The sequence below is a fragment of the Balaenoptera acutorostrata genome, chromosome 21 (genome assembly GCF_949987535.1).
Source record: "Balaenoptera acutorostrata chromosome 21, mBalAcu1.1, whole genome shotgun sequence".
NCBI lineage: Eukaryota > Metazoa > Chordata > Mammalia > Artiodactyla > Balaenopteridae > Balaenoptera > Balaenoptera acutorostrata.
This window is the reverse complement of record NC_080084.1, coordinates 3,630,358-3,650,260: the sequence shown is the minus strand read 5'-3', so window position 1 is coordinate 3,650,260 and position 19,903 is coordinate 3,630,358. Positions and strand designations below refer to the sequence as shown.

General features: G+C 37.4%; 1 protein-coding gene across 1 annotated transcript in view; it reads right to left on the bottom strand.

Annotated features, from left to right (window-relative positions):
- Positions 1–8,082: 8,082 nt before the first annotated feature.
- Positions 8,083–19,903, bottom strand: part of HOOK3 (hook microtubule tethering protein 3) — a 93,526-nt gene continuing 81,705 nt past the window's right edge. Inside the window, exons 18-22 of the mRNA XM_057537327.1 lie at positions 15,854–15,936; positions 14,643–14,743; positions 12,977–13,081; positions 12,059–12,130; positions 8,083–9,426 (exon numbers count right to left, since the gene is read on the bottom strand). Of these exons, the coding sequence (XP_057393310.1) occupies positions 9,286–9,426; positions 12,059–12,130; positions 12,977–13,081; positions 14,643–14,743; positions 15,854–15,936 (502 nt within the window). The 3' untranslated portion in view covers positions 8,083–9,285. The remainder of the gene's footprint in view (positions 9,427–12,058; positions 12,131–12,976; positions 13,082–14,642; positions 14,744–15,853; positions 15,937–19,903) is intronic.

Sequence of the window (19,903 nt, the reverse complement as noted above, 5' to 3'; positions counted from 1 at the left end):
TGCAGCCTTGAAAACATTTTTGTACTTGAATGGGAAAATATAGTTTGACCAAATCTTAACTTTATTCTTCATATACATATACTATATGCATACATATAAACATATACATATAATTAATACCATAACAAGTTGGCAGTCATAAAATTAAAATGAATAAGTGATATCAAAAGGAAATACAATATAAGATTTCAAAAAATTAAAAATCTGTCTTCTGGTGATTTCTTGGACTTTACATTTTTTAGATTTTGGTGAAAATTTCTTACTGAGGCTCTCTCACAAGTCATTTACCTCAGAAAAATAGTGAGAAAACCCACAAGTCTAACACAGAGTAAATGATTGGTAAACTCGGTAAACAGATGGAAAACTGCTTGGATGCCATTTATGTACAATGTTGTTAAAACTGTATTGATTCCATTTGTGAGGTGAGAGAGAAATTTAGAGTCCCACGTGGATTTCCTTTTTGGATTATGACTAAGAATGAAATCATGAAATGACGAATTCAATAGTCAACCAGAAATAAGACCATACCTGGCAATATCCTTTTTGCAAAGGCTAAACTGCAAGGTAGATAACTACAATGTCAAATATCAAATTAACACTTCACAGAACAATCAGTAATACTTGAGACACGAGTGTAAGGCTTTGGAGCTGGGAGTGTAACCAGCACAGCCCCACCTCCAATGGACTAAGGTGTTTCCAGCGCATCTGAAAAGCTCAAAAAATACTACAGGAAAAAAAGCCTCTTTCTATCCCCAAATCTTTGATAGAATTTGTTAATCAAAATAAGGCAAATTATTAAATTAGATATGTTTGAATTTTACCATTCATTACACAACCAGAAATTGGGTGTTATAAACGGTGGGGCAATTGTCAAAACATGAAAACTGCAAAACAAGAGTAAACCTGGAAATTATTCTTCTGAGTACAAAACTTTATGAATTACACATAATCTGTAAACAGCTAGTGGCAGCAATGGCATTTCAGTGCATCTGAATTTTAAATAACTATGGCTATTAAAAAACCAAAAGACTACTATTAAAAAAATTAAAAGCCCCCAAATGATTGATTGGCATTTGTGTACAGTCATTTCCTGTATTTATACTAGCATGTTCTTTCTTATTTCAAGCATATTGAAAATTTCCCTTAACTAGTAATATGAGTCTCTGCAGAACACACATTAAATTAGGCCACCATGAAAATAATAAAACAAACTCAAATCACACCATTTACTCATCTGTACTTGAATAACAATAAGAATTTCATTATAGTTGCCTGGAATTTGACACTACTGGATCAAGTCTGCAGCTTGATTAAAAAATTCAAAAACAAAGAGGAAAGCATCTGACTGCCTAACGGGATAGTTTTCACTAAGTACCAAGCTGACTCCAAAGAGTTACGATTAGTCTCTTACATTCACTAAAAAATTCAAAGATGCATCTGTGTAGATCCTTTTAGTTACGTTAAGCACTTTAGTAATAGGCCAAGTCAATTAATAAATCTTAAAAAAATGTTTCATTAAGTTGCTGGAATAAAATCTTTGCTTCATACATGAAACTTAATTTGCTTTATAATCTAAGTAATTAAGAGCAAGAAACTATGAAGAAAATCAAAGAAACTATTTGGATCTTGATATAGCTTTAAGGTAGAAGATGATCAAGTGTGATTTTAGGGGCAGAAACAAAAAAACTGTTGGCAACTCTCCTTAGATCTATACAGATTTAAAAGTAACAGAATAGAAAGATTTAAAGGTAACAAAACAGAGGGATATGATGTTTATCAACTTTTACTTGTAAGTAAGTTAAGCATTCATCAGTTTCTGCTGGATAAATGTTAGAAACTATGTATCATCAATTTTAAAACACTACTTAAAAAAGGAAAAAACCTGAAGATACTAAGTTATGATTTATGAAGGTATTTAATAATATCACTTAAAAAGTAAAGTGCTAAGAATCTGTTTAAAAAATACATTGAAAACTAGTTTCAAAGAATGGGGTTTTGATTTTTCCAGCGTCTTTAAAAAGGGCTGGTATTAATTTTTATAAGAAAAATAGCTTTCTTTAATGATGCCGGTAAAATCCAAGAGTATCATAAGTCAACCAAATATCTTTATTTTGTCCTTATTCTCTCTTTGGGCACCACAGCACCATCAAAAGCATTTTCCGCAACGATGGAAATGTTCTATATCTGTGCTGTCCAGAATGGTAACACACTTTCCACGGGTGGCTTCTGAGCACTTGAAATGTGGCTGGGGGATTCGGGAACTGAATTCTTCACTTTACTTAATTTAAATTAGCACATGTGGCTGTGAACTGGCTAGTGAATTGGACAATGCAGGTCTAGAATCTACTCTTAACTAGATTAACAAGAAGCCAACGGATGCTAAAGACATTTAGAAGGTGACTTACCCACTTACCATTTCGTCCTTGTGTGTGAGTGTGACTGTGTGTGTGTGTGTGTGTGTGTGTACAGGTGTGTTTCATTTTTATTTTTTTACTCGGGGAGGATAAAAGCGGCTCTTCCCTCAAAGGTCAGAGTCTAGCCTTCTCTATTTGTGCTTCTCTCTTCTAGGTGACCTGCCCACGCCAAGCACACCAGCAGAGCGGGGGCGGGTAATGCAGAAGAAAGCACTACAGAAACTCTTCAAACTATAAAAGCATTTCTCTCATCCAGAAACGCAAAATAAAAAACTTTAAGAGAAAGTTCTTACGAGCAAATCTCCCTATTTGGCAGCAAGCATTTGTGTCGGTGTTTACGTAACAACAAATATCTCACTCTCTTTTGACTAGGGTTGGAACGCAGATATACTCAAGTACAAGCGGGAGAGTCCTGACTCCTCAAAGCATCTCTCAAAAGAATCAGCTGAAAACTCTGCTATATTTGAACTTAAGAAAACGGCCAAGTTCATAAAGCATACCTTATAGTAGAACTCAGACTATTTTTGTAGCATCCTGCCCTTGTTAGTGTCTGCCTTTTCCCATCACCTCACCCCCACCACTTTCCAGATTCTTGGACTTCACAGCTCCTGGAACCTGGCTTTGTTTCTCCTGTGTTTGAGTACATGCAATGTTGAAGAAACTATGAAAGTGAAGGACAGTTTGCAGGTTTGTATTTTAGGAGACAGGTAAATGGAAGGTAAGAGCATCTTCTGATTAACCAGAAGACTGTTTACTTTGTATTAATGCAACTTTTGTTTTCAACAAAAAGTTTTAAGTGTGTCTGCATTTGAGAGAACTTGGCTTCACGAGTACTAACTTATGAGTCTTATTAATGTGAAATATAAAATGTAATTCATGCCTAGTAGCCCCAACCCAGCTTCAAATAGAGTTCTAAACTTAGAACTTCAGATCTGACTTTAAACATTTCAGGAACAGTACATAGCCTATTTATTTGGGCAATTTTTTACATTCTTCTTAGTGAGTGTTCCAAAATAAGGAAAAGAACCCCAGTGGAAAAGATGTAAATAGAAAATACCACAGAAAGGTAGAAGGAAAATAATTATCTAATATTAGTAAAGTGCTGTGAATCTTGCAGTAAAGTATAAATAATACATAAGTGAGTAGAAGTAGTAAATAATATTAAGACATTCATCTCTAACAGTGACATCTATGAAATAAGCACACTATAGAATGTATATACAGTAATCACTGTCCATAGGTTGACAAATACACCGAGAATAAACATGAGTCCCTTTTATAACTTTTACAGTATCAATGCTAATCAAATTATTTTCCTTTGTCAATTTAGAGATCTCTAAGGCAACGGTGCCTGCGTAGAAGTCTCCCACACACATTAAAGCCTCAGCATGCTTTGGTAATTTTCTTTTTCTCACTTTGAGATTGCTCTTCTCATGATATTTAATTATTCTTTTAAGCTCTGAGTCAATATAATTTAGGATAGTTGATAGCCCCATTGTCCTTAAATTCTGAGGCTATGGACACCTTCTCTGATGATTTCATCTGCAGACCCTAAACATCTAATTCAGAGCCTGGCAGTAATGTATTAGGTATATAAAGGCTCTCCTTGAATATATAAACACACACACACACACACACACACATATATATAAAGTCTACTCTTGTCTTCATTTTAAACAAAATTTTCTGTGGGGCTACTACGTATAATTAAGGGAGACATGGTTTGCAAACTAGACACAGCAGCGGACCTAGGTAACTGCTAGGAAGTTGGTAATGAGTTTCAGCCACCATAGATTTCTTCCCATCTCATCAGATCATCCTGTCCTTATGGCTTTAAATCACTATCTTAGATTTAGTACAGTTTCGAAATGAAAATAGATGCTTTCCCCTCCACTCATAACCATGTACAGTTAATACTGGGTGTCCAGTTAATCTCCACTGAAGGGAAGGACAATTAGAATATAAGTTATTTTTTGTCTACTCTTTCTTATTGAATGATCATGTAATAAAATCAGGAGATTTTATGCAAACTATTACTTTAGGAACATCTGTTAAGACAAGTATAGGTTTAACAGTGTTAGCACTTCTATCTGCCTGGATATTTGTTCAAAATTAGGCCTCTTCTTTTTCCGATAATCGATTCTACTCACTAGGAATGGATCTGCCTTGACAGCCTTCGGTTACTTTCCGATTTCTATGTTCACTTATATACAGCATACAAACCTATCTCACAGAATATTATTGGAAAATGTTAGAAAGCAGAAAAATACTGAAGAGAGACGTAATTGCTGAAATGGAATTGTTAGGAAACATCCATAGAACGCAACTGCTAAAACTCATATACTTGCCATAATTAGGTTCGGGTCTCTTATTTCTCAAGTAAACTAATGTCCCTTTCTCTAGCATTTTAAGTGCAGTGTGAAGAATTCAAGCATACTTCAAGATAACATTAAATATAAGTTTTAAAGTTTTTATATTTATAAATACATGGGAATTGGATTGATAAAAGGCTGTTTAAAAACAAAATTATCAGTACGTATTTTCCAAGAACATAATCAGTGATTTAAAAGAGATGGATGTCATCATATTTGTGCCATTCTTCATTTTATAAAAAGGGAGATAAATATTGATACTTCCGTGATTTAGGGGGATGGGGAGGGGCAGAAATTAGCTGTGTCAGTAGCAAATTATTTTATGTTTTTTAGGCTTCTGAGAAAGAAACAGTATTTATTGCACAACTTTAGAACAATAAAATTATCTTGCTTAAATTGGACACTAAAATATTTTCAAATTTTTCCATAAAATAAACATACACCAATTATTATTTAAATATGCTTTATACAAAGTAAAAAACTGGATGACAGATACATTGAGAATGGCCTCCCTCATATAAAAACTTCATGATACAAAATATTCGAATCATTATAGTTACAAAGAATAAGCTCTGAAACTGCTTTCTAAATGTAGTGAAACTGGGTTGCTTGCACACCTACTAAAATAAGCTGCCATTTTGACAGTTGGGACTATAGGAAAAGAGATTATCATTATTGAACGGAAAAACCCTTTTAACATATAAAAGGGGAAAAATTTAAAAACATGCTAAAATAATTTTCAAAGATTCTGAGATCCCATCTTATTTTGTTCTGTACAGTCCTTCCTACCTGTAAGGGTAGGACTCCTACTCACTGTTAAGGAGTACGATCCTACGTCAGTTCAACAGCCATTTCTAGGCAAAGAGTCACTTTGTAATATAAGGATAAAAAGTCAAAACATGCTCCCATAGTTTAATGAACAGATAACAAGAAGCATGTTGTTATTTTGCCCCTAGCAAAAAGCAAGATGCCAAGCACCTTTCTCTCCCTTTAGGATCACAGGTTCTTATCCCAGTAGCTGTAAACTAACTAGGTTTACACTATCTGTGGGTTGTGGACGCTTTTTCAGATAAACCTCATGTGTTCCAACTGGGGAAAAGTGTAACACTCCTGGAGTCTGAGATCTGGACCACTGGAGATTAAATGCAGGGAGTTAGGATAAATTCAAAAATTTAGAATTTTATTTCAAGAAAATTCTTATATCAGAATAAAGATATTCAAGTTTTCAACACGGTGTTATCTTTAAAAGACGAATGCTTGTCGGAGAGCAAGAGACACTACAAAATATTTCATATCATTAGATATGAATAAATAAAACTGCAGTTGAAAAGGAAGTGTGAGTAAAATAGCTCAAAAATAAATTGCACCTTTTCTTCAACCTAAATCCCCCTTCCCCTCACAATCACTTACTGCTGGTTTGTTTGCACAGCACCGGTTTTCACGCCTTGCTGAAGACTGCTGATATATATGGGCTGATGTTTCTGACTGGAAACGTTTAGCTCAAGTTTGTACAACTGAGCTTTTATCATACAGACAAAGCAGTAAGACCGTAACAAAATAACAGCAGACAGTATTATCCTTATTATAATGAATCATCTTGTTAGCCAATTTTACCAGGCTGGGCCATCAAACAGAAATAATTCAATGCTGATCAATTTTAGAAAATGGAGCCTTTGTTTTGGGACTTCTTTTTCTTAGTTATTATTAAATAATCAGACAATACTAAAAAAGGTATGATCGGGTTTTTGCAAGTTCTTTTAAGAAACGTACAGCTGTATTATTTACTCTCTTTTTAAGATGCGGTAAACTATAATATTTGCTGGATTTTTTTTCCCCATTACAAACTTCTTAAATACACACTACAGAATATAAATTTCATGCTTTTGTAGTCTTTAGTTATTAACTCTGTATTTTCTCACCCTGGTTAGAGGGAAAACAGAAAATAAGCTTTCTGTTCACATGAACTCAGACGGGGTGATGGCTCAACCCCAGCCTTAGCGCAGTAACTCTGTGCTGACTCCACAGTGTGCCCAGCGTCATCACCAGAGAAAGAGAAATTTAAAAATCCTGTCCAAAGCTGAGCAAAGGAAACGGGGGACTCACTGGGACAGCAAAGTTCTATTCCTGATTTTTTTAAAAAAATCACAGAATGTTTAGAAATAAAGTTTCTGCTATGGAACGAAAGCAATATACTAAAATTTAAAGATACTGTAAAGGTGAGTGAAACTTATGAACGTAAACACCAAAATAACGGCATGCTGAAGAAAAATAAGATGGAAAACTTCCTTCTAAAAGCTTGGCACTTTCCTCTCCCATTTAGAGAAACATATCTGAGCAGGGGGGTGGGTAGGAGACCAGGGCTGGGACAGTAAATAGAGAACTAAAATTAAAACCTCTTCTCTCATGGGATATAATCCATTTAATAAACAGCTCATGGACTCTGATTTTCATCTATCTTATTTTGCAGGTATATTTCCCAATAATTTTAATTTTACCAAGGTTAGTGTTCATGCCCTGTTTTAAAACTGTTGGATCCTTACTCTGATTTGTGAAATAAAGGGATGGGGAGGGGTGGAGGTGGGGGAGGGTTACTCATCTTAAATCATTTTTAATCTTTCATTGTCAAAACTTTCTATGTTGATTAGGTCTGCTTGCCCTCCTGAAACCCCATGATGCATTCCACTCGCTGGTTCTCTCCACTACTACTAAGTCTTCCTGCTTTTCTTCTTACCAGGCAGAAGCACTCACACTGAGCTCAGACTTCTGTACTTAATGTAAAAACTTAGCACAATGCATGGAGTCATTTCTGTGTATATTCTAATAACTTTCTTCAAGTACGGTTTCTGAGGACAAATGAAAACACCTAAAATAGTCTTTAGGTCAACTTCTTATAAAAAAGGAAATAAGGATTTAAAATCAAACACTGGAATAGAGTTTCTGAAAATTCTTGATTATGTTTAGCTTGATTTAAAGTTACTCATTTGTATTTAATACACAAAACTAAACGAAACCTGAACTTCTAAATAGCAAGTATATGAAATAAAATCTTTTTAATAGGTGACCTATCCAAAACCAAAAACAAACAAATAATCGACCTAATTTCAGTAAATTTTTGCTTTACTGGGCTATGGGCTATGGTGCAAGAAAAAGGCTGGAGGGGAACTTAAATATAATTTGGGACCAATGTGGAAAGTTAGGCAGAGACATTTCATGTTCAAATGAATGATATTTTGCATTTATATAGCACCTTATATAGTCAAAGTGCTTTACAATCATTATTACTTGACAGCCATTCATCAATGTAAATAAACATAGTTTATAATCTGTCAACAAATGTAAGCACTTTGGGGCAACCAAATACCCAAGAGAATCTACTCAGTAGCAAACTCTTAGACTAGTACATAGAATTAAGAAAAAATATGACAGCCACCTGTCATAACATCAGACACAAGAAGTCACTTATTGATCCTAACGACTGATACTAAGATGTTAAGTATTAGGAATTATTGAGAAATAGAAGGTTTTATGTTAAGGAATAAGTAAGACAAATGAGGTGCAAGTCAACAAGGAAATTACCCCAAAGGTAAGGCCACCTATGACTCATAAGTATATAAAAAATACATCTTTTATATACTTTTATATGTGGAGGGCAGTTGCAACGAAATGTCAGCCCATTGCTAGAATTTGATCCTCAGTTACTGTGATATTCCAAAAAAAAGAAAAAAAATGAACACACTGCCTGATTTTTTTTCTTCTGTAACTTCTCCCCAAATAACCTAACCAGTGCATTCACTTCTGCCAGCAAATAAGATAGCAGGAAATAATGAAATTCTATTTATGTTTTAAAAATAGTTTCCAAATCTTTGGACAAATTTAATTTCCTATAAAACAATGTGAAAACTCAGTTTTTCCCTCTAAATAGTTCTATCAGGTGCCTTAGGTAAGATCTGATTAGCACCTCTGCCAATGTACTTATGTCTTTGCAAAAAGTGCACTTGCCAACCATTTTACATAGTACGTATGCAAGTTATTTGAAGTGCATTTGGAAAACAATTGAAAACACAGATTAATACATCATAAAAAGATTAATTCCCTTTAAACAAAGACATTCTTAGAAAGCACGGTAACACAGAGGCACAGTAAAGAATATAAATTGTATATCAATTATTGGCAGAAAATCTAATTCATTACAAAGCCTACACCATTGGGGAAAGGACATTTTCATACAAAGAAAAGTACTACACTAATATACAACACTTTTAATTGGGCATTTAAAAATATTTTGGCACATTAAAAGGAACCAAAAGGACTACAAAATAAAGGACCAAGAAACTAAAACATTATAGATACAGAAGAGAGAAAGTCCTCAAATGAGAAACAACTAAATAGTAACATGAAATACAGACAAAATATAAGCTGGCTGAATTTCCTGAAATGTTGTATGTAACAGAAGTATGCTTTGAATGCGGTGTGTTTTTTATTCTAATGGCAGGACTTGTCTACCTTGCTGTGGCTGGCTGGACGTGGCCCGGGTAAGACCTTCTCGTGCTGGTGGCTTGTCTCTGCCTCGCCAGGAATGACTGCCCCGAACCTGTACTAGCAAGTCTGTCTTCTGCCGCCTTTTTATGCAGAGTCATTCCCTACGTAACACGGGAAAAAAGTAATCAGTGAAAAAATAATGGAACACACTCTCACAAAAGAAAATTTCATCGCACAGAATTTGTTACCTGGCGACATAAGGCACAATTAGGAACGTTAACTCTGCTCATGATAGATTAAAATCTTAGAGACATTTAAGTTCCAACAATTAGGTACAAATCTTCTTTTGGAAAAATTAAGGCTTAATTTTCTGAATTTACAATAACCCAAACAATAGATTATAACAGAGATGGATCTTTGGAATACATTATCCAAACTCAATCATACATACTTCCCTTTCGAATCAAATGCATCAAATGATTTTCCAAGAAAAAAAGAGCAATTGATTGGTAGCAGTTGATTCACATGGGGATATGGAAATCAGAGGGTTTAGTTAGAATAAAAAACCACAAAAGCACTTGTTCTTTCTTAGGATGGAAAGTCACACCAGGTATAATACATACCACCACGCTGCTTTTCTTCACAGGCAGACTTGTTAAGGGAAGTTCCTGACGGCTGGCCCACACAGCGGGCCCAAGGGGCGCAGGGGTCCTTCCCGAGGACTGGAGAAGGAGGCCTACCCGCTTAGAAGGGGGATGAGCCCACCTGCCGGGCCCAGGGCACCTAACAGGAGGGAGAACCTGCGGCGCTCTCTAAACGCGGAGGAGTAAACAGCGAGGACCCTGAGTAGACCCGGAAAAAGGGGTTTCGGTTCTCATTTAATAAGCTAGCGAAGAACCCAGGCCAGAGAAGCAGGAAGAACTGGGAGCGGCGCTTCATCTCACCGGTGATTGGAAGCGAGATGACGGGAGCAAGCTGACGCCGGCAACAGGGAAGGAGGAGAAACAGAGCCAGGGGAGAGGCGGGGCGGGCGCCAGAGGCGCTGGGCAAGCCCGCACGGAAGGCAGAAGGCAAGACAAATCTCCCACCTCCAGTCACCTCCAGGGAACCTGGGGTCATGGCTCTGTGTTTCAAACAGACCCCAATGCACAACATTCTCCAACTTTCCCCATGAGAAAACCCAGGATGTGCTTCTTACTCAGTTTGGAATTAAAGCATTTAAGGATCTGAATAAAATGAACAAATATCTATTGGTAATATTTGTTAATTTGGCTACATAAATTAACAATTATATTTTATTTAAAATATACCTTTTTAACTTTCACATTCTAAACAACTTATTCAAATTCTAGACTCACCTTCAAGATCTCAGTATCCATCATGAGGCCATTCCCTGAGATACTTAATACCTTTTCCCAGCACTCACCATCCTCACTTCCAGTTCGGTTGTCTGGGATGCAGAACTTTCTGAATTTATGTATGAAGCTGTTACCGGCTACCCTATCTGAACATAACTTGTGTGATCCTACTGGGAGTTATTCCTTCACTCTCTGCAGAGCTGAAAACTAGGATTCTTCTTTAATACCACGTCACAGAATAAATCAGCTTTGTTCCATAAGAAACACAATATGTGAAGTCATAAAAATCAATCAGGTATATGAAATCACTAATAAGGACTGAGGGGCAGAGCTCCCAGATTGCTAACATTAACCTTGAAGGAGGACGAAGAGGAAACAATGTGGTGAAGTCAGGACTAGTTCCCAGAGACCTTCCTTAAATACAGGTTTTTCTTATTTTTTACATTTTAATTTTCAATTAAGCTATATTTGTTAACAGTAATGGTACTGTAAACCCAGTATGATTTCCTTTTTTGTTTTTTAAAATTGTGATAAAAATCTTAAATATGTAGTTTTAACCAAGGCAAATATAAATGTGGACATGTCATAAAATTGTATGAAATTTTGACAAAGTTCAAATCACATTATTAGGAGACCTGGGACACGAACCTTTCAGACACAGTATCAATTATAACTGTAAAATGGTATAATTTACAATTGTAATTGTAAAACAGTACTGTGCCAATAACACAACTACAGGGTCAGAGGGGTATGATGAAAGGAATCTGGTCCAACTTCCTATCTCAGGCAGCTAACGCTTTGAAAAGGCAGAGTGGTCTTATTGGGAAGAAGAACAAAGCAGAAAAAGAAGAAAAGGTCTAAGAAAAAAAATACTGAAAAAAGTACAGCATTCTTCAAAATCCATAGCTCTTCATATCCAGAAAAGTCTTACTGAAGCCCAAAATGCTGATAAGCATTTATTTTCCCCTGCAACACATTTAAGATTTTTTGTTGGAAAATTCAATTTCAAAACCTTCAGCTGTTCAGGGTCTAAGACCGTGAACATTTACCAAAACCTGAGAGACAGTTAAACTATTTTCATTACAAGTACTGCTCCTGCAAAAGCACTGAAATAGTCCCACAAAACAAAAGCTACTGTATCTGTGTTTAGATATTATTAAAGAAGTCCCTACCCCCCGAGAATAAAATGGTCCTGAGAGACAGAAATCTTTCTATCCTCTAGGACAGGGATAATGACGTGTTCTAGCCCCGTTTACGGTGGTTCCTGTATCTGTTGTTTGGCCCTAAGATCAGCATTAGGGTTTTGTTAGTGTGTGTTAGGACAGTAATTACTTTCAGATTCATTTGGTAGAATTACTTCTACAGTAAAGGGAGTACAATAAATGATACATATTCACTGAATTTTGCAATATGTTTTGACGTGTTATTTTCTTACCATATTGTACCAGGCACTAACAATATATTTCTCCTCCATCTCTCTTTGACTCTTTGTTTTCTCATATTCTTTCTAAAAAGCAAGCACATGTAAGCATGTTAAGATGGAAAATGATTCAACATAAATACAATACTCACAATAAACTATCTAAGTTCATGGGCACAATTGTACGGTCAGCTCTCTATATCCATGGGTTCCACATCCACGGGTTCAACCAACCCCAGATTGAAAATAGTAAAAAAAAAAAAAAAAAAAAAAAAATTCAGAAAGTTCCAAAAACCAAAACTTGAATTTGCCACGCATAGGCAACTATTTTTTTTTAAAGTATGGATATCTTTTTTTTTTTTAATTAATTAATTATTTTTGGCTGCGCTGGGTCTTCGTTGCTGTGCGCGGGCTTTCTCTAGTTGCGGCGAGCAGGGGCTACTCTTCATTGCGGAGTGTGGGCTTCTCATTGCGGTGGCTTCTCTTGTTGTGGAGCACGGGCTCTAGGCGTGCGGGCTTCAGTAGTTGTGGCTTGCGGGCTGTAGAGTGCAGGCTCAGTAGTTGTGGTGCACGGGCTTAGTTGCTCTGAAGCATGTGGGAATCTTCCCAGACCAGGGCTTGAACCCGTGTCCCCTGCATTGGCAGGTGGATTCTTAACCACTGCGCCACCAGGGAAGTCCCCATAGGCAACTATTTACATAGCATTTACATTGCATTAGGTATTATAAGTAATCTAGAGATGGTTTAAAGCACATGGACGATGGGCTTTGATTTTATGCAAATAACCACATTCAGTACTTTCTATGAGGGACTTGTGCATCCATGGATTTTGGTAACTGTGCCTCGTGGATGTTGAGGGACCACTGTGCATAGCAAGGCTTCTAGAATCGAAAATAAAAAAATCAAACGTCTTATCATATTACAGTAAACTACCTCCAATGAATGGAACTGCCGATCCCGTTCGTGGAGCTGATTTTTAAGAGCTTGTATTTCTGGTGCTGCTCCTTGATTTTGTTTAGGATCTAAAGTACGGATAACCTGCAAAAAGTAATAAAAGAAAAACTTTAAAAGTCTCAAACCCAAGGAGTGTAATATCTAAGGAAGCAGTCATTTAAAAAAAAAAAAGATAAACCTTATGAGACTCAAAAGTTATCTTACGTGGACACTTTAAAATCTGAATGTATAAAATGATATTCAGTTGTTACAATTTTTAATTATATAAAATTTTAAAATTATGTGAAAGAGTCAGTGCTAAGAAGTAATTCTGGCTTAAAATTAATCACACTACAGCAGACACTACTGACAGCAATCTTCCCTTTTCCGTTCCTCTGCCTTGGTTCAGGGGCCTCTGCCTCTGACCAGATGTGCGAGGAGGGAGTGGGTCCCAGTGGTCCACAAGCCTGTCTCTGTGGTCCTTCTCCTCCTTTGCCAGACGCTGGGTTTACACACAGGCTGGTGACACAATTCTAGCTGGCCCACCAGAGGGCTTCTGGGAAGGGTCTTTGCTTTTTGGCTCAGCAGTTTTACCATCAAAAATGATCAACCCTATAGAAAACTTGAAAGAGCAGAACAATAAAAACCCATTTCCTTTAACTCAGATTGACCAACTGCAGCACTGCCACCTTCGTCTCATGACACGTGACCCTCAAGCACTTCAACACGCATCTCCTTAGACTAAGGATATCCTCCCACATCATCTGTAAGAAAGTGAACCTCTCTATAAGTCATCACGATTCAGCCCAAATCCACATTTCCACAGGTGTCCCCAGTCCAGGACTGCTGCATTTGGTAGGGAGGTCCCTTTGGGCTCCTTTACAGGAGAACAGCTTCTGGTGTTCCCTGATGCTCCAGTGCCTATTTCTGCTTTCATGATGTGGATTCTCATCCCAAAGTCTGGATTTATCTGATGCCTTCCTGAAGGCGTTACTTAACTTATTCCAGTAACCTCCTTTTCCCTGGGAACTGGAGCTAGGCCAGAAGCCCTGAGCACTGCCGACAGCAAGGCTCATCTGGAGACAGAGGCGGGCCCTTCCGCCGGGCGCAGCGGATTTTGGTAATTAGGCAAGGTGGGGCTGCCACTCATTTCCTACATAGAAAGGTGATTCCCTCTTGGTAACGAGTAAGTAACCTGGGGCAAGGGTGACCTGTTTTGATCACGGCCTCTTGCTCTTTTTGTCGAAAGACTCCTCGTGTCCTTCAGTGTGAGAGGTCACCGTTCAGGCACTGGATTTTTTTTTTTTTAATTAATTAATTTATTTATTTTTGGCTGTGCTGGGTCTTCGTTTCTGTGTGAGGGCTTTCTCTAGTTGTGGGGAGCGGGGGCCACTCTTCATCGCGGTGTGCGGGCCTCTCACCACCGCAGCCTCTCTTGTTGCGGAGCAGAGGCTCCAGACGCTCAGGCTCAGTAGTTGCGGCACACGGGCTTAGTTGTTCCATGGCATGTGGGATCCTCCCAGACCAGGGCTCGAACCTGTGTCCCCTGCACCGGCAGGCGGGCTCTCAACCACTGCGCCACCAGGGAAGCCCAGGCACTGTATTTTGAAACATCAGCGAAACACAATGAGAAAGTGCAGTGAGAGGCCCGCAGACTCACACTTACACTTTTGGCTTTCTCTAAGTATTTTTTATATCTTTCTTCCATTTGCTTCATTTCCTCTTCTTTCTTCCGTAAAGCTTCTTGTAATTCTTCAATTTTTAAGGCTACCGATGAGACAGTAAAAAATTAAAAATTTTTTAGACCGTAACAACTTTAAAATATTTCAATTGACAAAATAGTAAATAGCTTTGAGAGACAGTTTTGTCTATACTTATATATAAATTTATTTTTTAAAATTCACAATTTTTTTAAACAAAAAGCTTTTCTTAGAAATAAACAAAAACTACACTATGGAAGCGCACAAATTAAAAAGTATTCATGGATGGCTGAAGGGATAAACAAAATGTGGTCTATTTACCATAGTTGATTATTCAGCCTCCATTCTGATACACACTACAACATGGAGACATTATACTAAGTGAAAATGAAAGCCATTATGTGAAGTGAAATAAGCCGGACACAAAAGGACAAATATTGTATGATTCCACTTATATGAATTACCTAGAAGAGTCAAGTGCATAGGGACAGAAAGCAGAACAGAGGCTACCAGGGGCTGGGAAGAGGGGAGGAGGGGAGTGGTTAACAGGTAGAGAGTTTCAGTTTGGGAAGATGAAAACGTTCAGGAGGTGGACAGTGTGAATTCGCAACAGTGTGAATGTACTTAACGTGTCACTGAACTATACACTGGGCTGGCCAAAAAGTTCGTTCAGGGTTGGCATCGCAGCGCACGAAAAACCCGAACGGACTTTTTGGCCAACCCAATACTCAAAAATGGTTAAAATGGCCATTTTTATGTTATGTATATTTCACCACAATACTAAAAAAGTAAAAGTCTGTGTCCTGCTCCCACATCCACAGAGAAGAATTAATAAAGTCAAGCTACATACGGGTGTAAATATCAACCAAAGGAAAAGTCTGGCTGACTTACACTGCAATGACACTGTGAAAAAAATTTCGTAAAATATGCATTAGCATCCATAGTTAAGGAAAAACTCACAACTAAATTAGAAATTTAAGAAATACTGTAAAGATGTTATATATGTGTGTGTGTGTGTGTGTGTGTGTGTGTGTGTGTGTATACTCTTTCTGTGAACAGGGCAAATTCCTTAATTGCTAGAAAATATAATAGGGCCTATTTCTTAAAAAACCAAATTTTATATAAACTCATCACTAGCGCTAACCAACTGAAAACTATGCTAATTGGGAAAACTCACAGCTGTTGTTAAATCTCGGCTCAAGGTCCTCGATGATGGCTCTCTTCTTCTGCAGCTCATTATTGGCCTCATGCAGCTTCTCTCTGTAACAAAATATATAACATTCTTACCTACTACTGTTTTGCATTTTTTCACTTGAAATGAAAGATATAAATTCTTTCTTTTTGGGATACACTAGCATAGCACACAACTGCTATGAAACAAAGATGAAAAGACTAATCCAACATAAACATATTTTCTAAATGACTAAAAAATAGAGACAAAAATCTCAGTTTGAATAGTAGTCATTCTTTTATATAAACCTGTACAAGAGGTTAGAAATAACTTAATGATCTTTATTGTTTCTAGGAATAAGGATATTGTAAAAATTAAATTTAAAACTTTGCTGAGGTTTTATAATGCAAAACTCTTGTTGCAAAAAAAATGAAACTCCTAAAATAAGAATAGAAAGAACAGTACACGCCAATAAAAAAGAATTAATGGTACATGCACCCACGTGGAGAGATTTCATAGACTAATGTTGAATAAAGTCAGACACAAAAGGATAATACTATATGATTTCTTTTATATGAAGTTCAGAAAGTGGCAAAACTAACAAAGGGTAATAAGAGATCAGCAGTGGCTAGTCTGGGGATGTAATCAATTAATTAAAAGAGAGAACAAAGAATCCTGGGGTGTTGCTGGAAACATGCTATATATCGATCTGGGCTACCTGCCTATGTAGGAAAACACTCATCAAGCTGTAGACCTAGGAACTCAGGATCTGTATACTTTATTGTAAGTTATATTCCAATATAAAAGAATGAATGAACAGAAGTAAGTTTTTTCCTAGTATTTACATAGTATGTGTAATTCTCTATACTATTTAGTGTGGCACTCTAATATGAGAGGGAAAAAAGGCTGCAAAAATTGGAAAATACAGAAAAACACCAAGAAAACAATAGAGTACTTTGTTATGTCTATTTCTGGTCTTTTCTATGCATAATACTTTAATAAATCTTTGTTGAGGGTATACACACACACACACACACACACACACACGCAGATATATGTTACACAAAATAAATATATACAGTTTAAATAAGAAAAACTAAGCCCAGTGAAGAAAAAGGTTAAGAAATAGAAATTATCCCAGAACCTTAAAAATCCCATGTGTTCCTATCTCTTTCCCAGTGGTAACCAAAATCAAGAATTTTAACCATTCTCATGATTTTTGTCATGGGCCTCTCATGGGCCTCTGTGTATATTCCTGAACACTACATTGCTTAATTTTGCCCTATGTTTACTTTACACATTTATTATACTGTGTGTACGGTTCTGTGACCTCCATCTTTTACTTAACACTCTGTTCTTGAGATTCATTTATGTTCATGTGTTAGCCCAGGTTTATACCTTTTTACTGCTGTACAGTGTTCTATTGTTTGAATATATCTCAATCTATTTATCATTTTATAGTTGGTGATATTTGTATTGTTTCTGCTTTTCTGTGATTAAAAACAATGTTCTTTCTTGTTAAAGACACAACTTGTGAGGATAGAAGTGTGTCCAGACATTACCCAGTGTTCTTGAGCTCCTATGTTGTTTCTACTTCTGGCCATGAAGGGATGGATAACTGTTACTGGGCCTGCTCTCTTGCTAATAACAGGTAGGAAGCTGGGCAAACTATGTAAAACAACTGTTTCAGAAAGTGGACAATAGGAAGTACAAGATTCTGATCCTCAGAGAAAGAAAACAAGAGTGGGAGCCCCTGTGAGCTCTCTGGCTTTCTGTCTGCAGTCAGGAGGAGATCACAGGAAGGGTGTGCCCGTCCCACTGAGCTGAGGATGAAGAGATTAGAACGTGGGGAGGCAGATGCGGCTAGAATTTTTGGAGCACAGAGTAAGAGATGAAAGAGCTAGGTAAGAAAAGATCACCACAAATTGGCATATGGGTGCGCTTAAGTGTTTGGATTAATACTAAATTGCATGTTTCTAGGAATGGACACCACAAGGTTTGTCAAGGGACAACTACAGAAGAATGAAAAATTACTGGGGCACTGAGAGGGGAAAATCCCGAAAGTTCACACATTTGAGTTCCAACTAGTCAGAGTTGTGTTCTCACTGAAACTGAGACGTTTGGTAGGGACCTCGAAGTACAGAGCTTTTCAACTGGGGACAATTTTGCCCTCTTGGGGCTGTCTAGAGATAATTTTGATTGTCACAACTTAGGAGGGTGTTACTGGCTTCTAGTGGGGAGAGGAAAGAGACACTGCTGAATATCCTACAATGCACACAACCACCGCCTACAACAACAACAAATCATCAGAGGGAAATGAATAATAACTAAATAAACCACCTTATAGTCACTTTTTAAAAATAAATGTTTGAAACTGACAAAAAAAACCCCAAAACCCCAGTGTTCTTTCACACTTTCTTCTAAATGTCTCCTGGTAAACACGGACCACAGCATCTCTAGGAATCTAGGGTATACATAGAAACGCAGAATCAATGGGTCACAATATATGTATGTTGCAGTTTACTAAATAAACTGATGTATATCCCTACCAGCAGTGGATGAGAGTTACCAGCACTCAACATCTCTGGCAATACTTAGTATGTCTGATTCTTAAATTTTACCAATTTGTTGTGTGTAAAATAGTCTCGTTGTAGTGTTAAATCTGCATGGTCATTCATCTTTTGAGATGTCTGTGGGCTCTGTGGTAGGTTGACTTGTGTCTCTGAAAAAGATATGGTGAGGTCCTAAACCCCAGAACCTGTGAATGTGACACTATCTGGAAATAGGGTCTTTGCAGATGTACTTAGTTAAGATGAGGTCATACTGGATCAGGGTGCACCCTAATCCAGTTACTGGTGTCCTTATAAGAAGGCCACGTGAAGATGGAGAGAGAGATTGCATCTATACACCAAGGAACACCAAGGGCTGCTGGCAGCCACCAGAAGCTAGTACAGGGGTATGGAACAGATTCTCCATTAGAACTTCTAGAAAGAACCAATCCTGCTGATACCCTGATTTCAGACTTCCAGCCTCAAGAACTGTTAGAGAATAAATTTCTGTTGTTTTTAGCCTTGCAGTTTGTGGTAATTTGTTATGGCAGCCACAGGAAACTAATACAGGCCTCATCTTCACTAATAAATTCTTTTTGATGAAGACTTTTACCATGTAAATGAACACAGAACAATGGTCAGACAGTAGTTTTATGAAACAACAGGTATTCTATTTTCTGCAATTAAGGGATGGGAAATGAAAAAAGGACAGAATTCAACACTAAATTCTCACTGCAGGTAACCTCACAGTGGCTGGAAGGTGACAGGTGCTGTTCTAGTATTTTAAGAACCTGCCCAGTGTTAGACTTGCCCTAGGAGAGTCTCACTTTCCCATATAAGAAAGGAAAGAAAGAAAGAAAGAAAGAAAGAAAGGAAGGGAGGGAGGGAGGGAGGGAGGAAGGAAGGAAGGAAGGAAGGAAGGAAGGAAGGAAGGAAGGAAGAGAAAGAAAGAAAGAAATTGGATAGCATGCAGCAAACTGCCAGACTACAGAATTCTTCCCAATGATCACTATGGTACCCAGGATGTCTGTTTACCAGAGTCTAACCCTGTAACGCTCCACCAGGCTGGCAATCCATGGGCACCCACACTCAATGTCTGCAAGGACAGAGTTTTGCCAGAAAGTGATAGGAAGGATTACAGCAGTTACTGGGTGCAAGAAAAATTTCAAAACACTCCTAACATTGTCAACCTCACATATGGAAGAAGATTTCTTCTTCATGAGAAAACAACTGTAATATTTAAAAATTTAATCTTTTAGATCAAAAAGTCATGTTCAGGTATGTTTGCAATTCAAGGAAATGTTTGAAAATCTGCTACTGATAAGCTGAATAATACTTTAAAACATTTACATAAAAAGGAAGCTTCAGCTGGCCAGACTCTAGAGCTGGAAAATTCAGCCCGCGGCCCGTTCCTGCATAGAAAGCTTGGTTGGGACAGTCACAGCTCTGGTTTACATACTGTCTGTGGCCGCTCTCGAACCTCAGAGCTAAGTGGTTGTGACGCAGA